We start from the raw sequence: 6,261 nt of genomic DNA on the forward strand, positions 1-6,261 counted from the left end.
AAAAATTGCGGAATAAAATAACCAACAAGAACACAAAGATTTACGTCGTTCACCCAATATAGGCTACGTCCACGGAGCACTGCAACTTTTATAACTGGAAGAAATATTACAACAAGTGTATACACCAATACACTCAATATTTCTCACGCTCCCAACCCGAGTATACCGAGAAAATAATTTCTCTAACTCACACAAGAGAATTCCCACACTCAAGAAAAAAATACACTCTTTTTTTCTATGCACTCTCTTTTTATCAAAGCTGAAAAGCTTTTGATTTTGGGATACAATAACTGAAGGAATTGAGCTCTATTTATAACTAATTCCTTCTTTCAGTTTTTAAAATTGTTCGATGTGGGATACGTTTTTTTTTATTATTTAATTTAATGTGAGTCCCACCCCATTAAATTCTTACCTAACATATAGCAACGATTAACAATTTCTAACTATTCATGTACCAAATTGATAAATTATCATTAGTTTATGGACCAAAAGAAAGGTTACTTTGATATCTTGTCTATCAATCAAATGAATTTTGTTAAATAATCTTTTTGGATGTTCGACAAAACGAGATGAAATTCTCTGCTATATTTGATATTTTAAAATGTGTTACACTTTGCTCAAACAACTTTCGTTTGTACCAAATTAAAAAATTAAATGTAGCAAATATTAAATATAAACAAAATATAATAAATCACAGATAAAACATTTGATTCATATTTCTTTTAAGAAATAAATAATAAACTATTTAATCGTTTATCGTGCTGAGATTTTTTTCAAAAAAAAAATAAAAATTTGTGATTTATTGTATTTTGTTTATATATAATGTTTCGTGCATTTAATTTTTTAAAATTCATATAAACAACATTTGTTTGAGAAAAGTATAACAACTTTTAGAACACCAAATCTATTCTATTTTATTAAAGTTGAGGACATGATAGTAACCACCTAGGAAGGACATCAACTTTTTTTTTTCCAACTTTACCCTTATATGCTACTAATATTACACTTTTTTTTGTTTTTTTTTTTAAATTTCAATACACACTTTTATTTTTATTTCAACAATTCAAATATCAATTTAGTCTCTTCATAATTTGTCAAATTTTAATTTAATCCATCGATAATAATAAAAAATATTGTACACACACGCATCGCGTATGCAAAATAACTAGTTATTTATTAAATTTGGTCGTAGCCAAGATACTCAATATCATAGTCTTGTTTTTTTTAAAAAAAAAATTATTATTTTAAAATTGTATTTTAGTCTTTCACTAATTTTCATAATTTTAATATGACTTTCATTTAAATATAATAAAATTATAATGCAATATGTTTTCGTTTCAAAGTGCAGTATGACACGTAATTAATTTTTACAATTATGATATTATCTCGCATCTGAAACATAAATCAACTTTAACTGTGAAAAAAAATTATACAAACTCACAACTCTTCCAAAAATCAATGGTTATTATAAAGAATGCGGTATAGTACCTATTTTTGTCCATATTGATTAGGTTTTTTCGCGGTTCAGTCTCCATTCTTTCTTCTGTGCTAAAATTGTCCCTAATATTTAACAAATTGACGTGATGTTTCCTGATATTAGGTTACATATGTATTTCAAATCCATAAATTTCAAATCTTATTAATACAAAGTCAACCTAACACAATCCAAATGAACTATTGGATCTTTCTTTGTCTGCTATTTCTTCATAATAGAAAGAATTCAATATTCAGTTTAAAAAGATATAATATAGATATCAGATGTTTAAAAAATATGTGCACACTGAAAGATAGAAGAGTCTCTCTTGATCACAATCGATTAGAAACATAGATTAAGATCAATCGAATATAATAGTTCCATAATAGGATTTTTCATCAAATTAAAATTGAGCTCCCAATTAACAAATCAAAATCTTGAATTACAAAAGCATTATCTCCTACTCGCCTTGAGATGTTCTATTTCTCCATTATATTTTTTTTAAAAAAAAAACTTGATTTCAAAAAGCTACATTTTCCGAGCAACAAATATTCAAATCAAATTTTACTCAAAATCTAGGATAAGGTGGAGACGGTAGAGAAATCTTGTGCAATTAATTAACCCGATTACATAGAGAATTCTTTCAAACTTTTACGACTCGGACTTGTGTTTCTTTTGAGGGTCGCTGCCCTCGTTCTTCATTTTCGCTTCACGTCGTTCTCTCTTCACCCCCTTCGCTTTGTTTACGAAGGGAACACTCCCAACCTACATTGACCAGAGTTTAAATGAGAGTCAATGTTTGTGAAGTACATTGAAATTTGAATCACATAGCACGGTTAGGTTCTAATGTTCATAAAATTTACATGTTTACTGTAGTAAAACGTAATGATAAATTTGGATCATTCTACTCATACCTTCTGATCCGGGATATAAATCTTTCCAATCTTCCCTTTAATGGCATCCTTGCTAACATTTTTCTCCTGAATCCCATGAGCAAAAGATTTGAATGATCATTCCATAATACATAAGAGAGAGAAGGATTACAATCTAAAACTTAGCCTTTGAACAAACCTTTTTCTTTTTCAATACAGGTGCTGTTTTCATCGCTTCTTTTCTAAGGCCATCTGCAGGAAGGCGATGCCTCCGAACAACCATGTCCATAGATGGACCAACCTCAACCAGCTCAATCTTAGGTACTATAGTGCCTGACTTTTTAAGCCGCAGAGCACAGTGAGAGAATAATATTCTATTTGGAGACAGGGCTGTGCATACATATACGCGATCTAGTCCAGCCAAATTCAAGTTTTTGACGGCCTATAAATAATGTTTACATGGTATATTCAAGTAACAGAAGGACAAAGAAGAGAAGTAAAGTTAAAAGAGCAGGAAGTATAATTCATTATTAACCTCCCCATGAAAAAGATCAAGTAAAACTTCTTTTAAATGTTTCAGCTCATCCACACTCTCAAAGCCTTCTCCAATGAAAGCAAAAAAGGGCTTTGACCCGATTTGAGGTGCCAACTTCTTGTCATATGAAAATGATGCCATGCTTTTGAAATTTTCAACCCCAATCTCGACAAGATCATAAATGTGGTGATCATAGGTTCGTCCAATGACAAGATTATCTGGCCGCTTCTTCGAGTGTGAGCCAAACTGCACAAGAACCGGAGAACATTCATTACAGCATAAATCAATAACCAGAAAATGGGCAGGAAACAATGATACTGGCGTTGAAAAGAAAAGAAATGAGAACTCTTGACATTAAACTCATGCTATGGCCAGTAACAAGGGAGTTTCAGAAGAAATTTTTTTTCTAATACACAACTAAAAAAATTAACGCACTTCCCAAAATGGAAGGTCTAACTATCTATCACGACAAATAACATGTTGATAGGCTTCAATATTTCAGAACTTTACAAACTGCCTCTAAAATCTAAATAGCAGTCGGCCAAATAAAAAATATGCTTGCACCAACAAACTTTTCTTCATGGAGAACAGAGTCATCCTCGTCTAACAACGGGAAAGGCGAAGTAAACTTTCCAGCAAATGCCAGAACTCCAGCTTTTAAATCCATGACACACAGGAAGCATACGGTTCGAATAATTGTTTTATACCATTATCACCAATCGTGCATAAACAACAATGAGTACATGGAAGAGTGATGATATAATGAAGCCTCATTTTGAGCAAAATATTTAGTAAATGTCCCATAACAAACAATTTGCACTTGGTTTTGGAACAGTAATCTTACAGAGTTCTAAAAACATCAAGAAAAGCTACAAGTCATCACTCATCGATCATTTATCATCGAATCAACCGAAAAATTCTATTGCAAACTTACCACAAACAAGCTGCAATCTGTTTTGTGAGAGAAAAACTCAAGAGAAGCTTCACCGCCGATCTCAAACGGTCTGATATTCTCATTCTTCCTCGAGTACTTCAGTGCTTCACCCTTCTTCAAGTGATAAATTTCAGTCATCGCTGAATTCAACACACTACTTGTTTTAGTCCCGTGAAGTATTAGCGTCTTCTTCCCTGTTTCCACCTGAAATAGCGAAATAGAAACTTTTACAGAAGACCCACAAATTAAACCAAGCAATTTCCATAAAATCGAAAAGCTCACCAGTTTAGGAGCACGTTTGTGCAGCTCCCGCCTGATTCTGCCACTTTTAGGAGTCTTGATTCTCATCATCTTTAACTGATGACGGAATAAATAATGCGTGATGTAGAGTGAATTTTTTTTTAACAGAGAGAATAAAATTCAATAATACAACTTTACTTATCATTCAATCACCTTAAATTAAACTATTTACTTCATTTTCCTTCTTCCTTTCATAAAAGTTTTAATTATAATCTGTTAATAAATTCAAGACATGGCTCTATTGCAAACAAAAAAAAACTATAAACTGTTAACAGCATGAAGCCTCATTTGAATAAGTCAGAGCTAAGAGCACAGAAAAAAGAGGTCCAATATGACCGTAACTAAGCTGAAGCCCCGGATATAAAACTTACAAAGGTCATATACTCTAACACCTCATGGGCTTGCTATATCAAAAAATCACAACCATAAAACAGTATAAAAGTTCGAAAACCAAACGAAGTGATCCAGCATATACACAGAGAACTATACCTTGAAAACAGCAAAATCTATGATAATTCAGATTCAACACGAGGCAAGAAACAAAAACTATTACAAGAAAACTGCAGCGCCCCCTAGCAAGGAATTGACCTTCTAAGTGACTAAAAATTTTTCCCCCATCAAAATCGAATAAAATTCCACAAATTCCCGTTCCAAGAGTACACATGCAAAGTTTAAGCATCCCAAAACACAAATAAGACCCCATAATTCAATTCTCTTCCATTTGAAAAAAAATACCCAGAAACGATTGGATTGCGTACACAGCACACATAAGAGAGTAAATTAATTACCTACAAAACAGGAAGGAAAAAAAAAACATAAAATTTAGTCTACTGCCCATTAAAATTCATAATCGGGAAACATAATAAAAAAATTACCTCAAAAAGACTCTTAAATCCAAATACAATCAAGAAAGATGATAAATCCAGCAACAGATCAAAGTAATTAAAGAACTGATTCGATTACACGTAGAGTAAAAAGATAGGAGAAGACAAGATTACACTTTGATTCAAGAATTTGGGTGAAGTTCATCTCCGACCATAAAATGATGCAAATTTTATATTAAAATAGTGCGATTTTTGCATCAAATATAACATCCATCTACAACCCAATTATTTCAAATCTTATATCAAAAAAATATTTTCAAAATATTTCATTTACTTTACATTACATATATTAATTTTTATATTTTATTTAATATATTTAAATTATGACTAATGTTTTATTATTAATAAATTTAAATAATAATATTTAAGTTTATCGTTTAAATATATTTTTCTTTCGATTATTGTATTTGTATTTATATTTGTATTTGAATTATGTGTTTCAAATTACATTTGTATTTCAATTATAATTTTCATTTTAGTTATGAATTGTATTGTTATAGTAATTTTTTGTATTTATATTAAATTATATTAATTAAAAATCGTTAAATCAAATTAGTTTTTAAATATTAATAATTAACATAAATAAATAAATATTTTAAAAATCAACAATTATATTTTTAAAAATTTTTAGGATTAAATATCTAATTATTAAAATAAATATTATACTATTATTTTATAATATTTACAATTTTTAATACAAATATTTATAATAAATACACATTTAAAAAAATTAAAAAATAAAATAAAAAAATGACCATTGCGCCAAATTGACCCATGCGCCAAATTTGGCGCAGATTGGAGCATTGAATGCTGTGCGAAAATGGTGTAAAACACCATTTTGACGCCGCATTGGAGTTGCCCTAAGAGCCGGAAATCGTACAGTGGCTTAACCTTTTTTTGTAGGTTTACGGAGAATTATTTCTCTCATTTTCCCTTTTTCTCGTCTTTTTTTGCTCTTTTTTTCTTCTTTTTCTTTTTTTTTATCGAGGAAATAAACTACACATACTAGATAAATTTTGATGTTGCCGTTTTGACTTTAGATCTTGATGGCTTTCATATTTTAAGGCATATCCAACCACAAAATCTATTTTGATGCAAAATTTATACTAAAATAGTGCGATTTCTGCACCAAATTCAACATTCATCTCCAACTCATTTACTTCAAATCCTACACCAAAAAAAATATTCCCGAAATATTTTTTTTATTTTACATATAATAATTATTATATTTTATTTAATATATTTAAATTATGACTAATGTT

General features: G+C 29.9%; 1 protein-coding gene across 2 annotated transcripts; it reads right to left on the minus strand.

The window, feature by feature from the left end:
* Positions 1 to 1,980: 1,980 nt before the first annotated feature.
* Positions 1,981 to 5,117, minus strand: LOC140973196 (ribosome production factor 2 homolog). Of its 2 annotated transcripts, XM_073435808.1 has the most exons (7): positions 4,991 to 5,117; positions 4,098 to 4,172; positions 3,816 to 4,019; positions 2,882 to 3,127; positions 2,546 to 2,788; positions 2,389 to 2,454; positions 1,981 to 2,239 (listed from the first exon to the last, which is right to left on the minus strand). In XM_073435808.1, the coding sequence occupies exons 2-7, from the start codon at positions 4,164 to 4,166 to the stop codon at positions 2,126 to 2,128; spliced, it is 942 nt and encodes a 313-aa protein (XP_073291909.1). In that variant the 5' UTR covers positions 4,167 to 4,172; positions 4,991 to 5,117; the 3' UTR covers positions 1,981 to 2,125. The 2 variants fall into 2 exon arrangements, with proteins under 2 accessions (XP_073291909.1, XP_073291908.1); XM_073435807.1 differs by lacking the exon at positions 4,991 to 5,117 and having other exon boundaries at positions 4,098 to 4,223.
* Between the last annotated feature and the right edge of the window lie 1,144 nt (positions 5,118 to 6,261).

The sequence above is a fragment of the Primulina huaijiensis genome, chromosome 3 (assembly GCF_012295235.1).
Source record: "Primulina huaijiensis isolate GDHJ02 chromosome 3, ASM1229523v2, whole genome shotgun sequence".
NCBI lineage: Eukaryota > Viridiplantae > Streptophyta > Magnoliopsida > Lamiales > Gesneriaceae > Primulina > Primulina huaijiensis.

Bases quoted from the DNA above. Each gene is read 5' to 3' on its own strand.
- LOC140973196 (XM_073435808.1), bottom strand. From the start codon at position 4,166: ATGATGAGAATCAAGACTCCTAAAAGTGGCAGAATCAGGCGGGAGCTG. The intron at 4,020-4,097 runs GTGAGCTTTTCG...TCGCTATTTCAG, and splicing joins ACAAACGTGCTCCTAAACTG to GTGGAAACAGGGAAGAAGAC. The intron at 2,240-2,388 runs GTATGAGTAGAA...TGGTCAATGTAG, and splicing joins TTTATATCCCGGATCAGAAG to GTTGGGAGTGTTCCCTTCGT.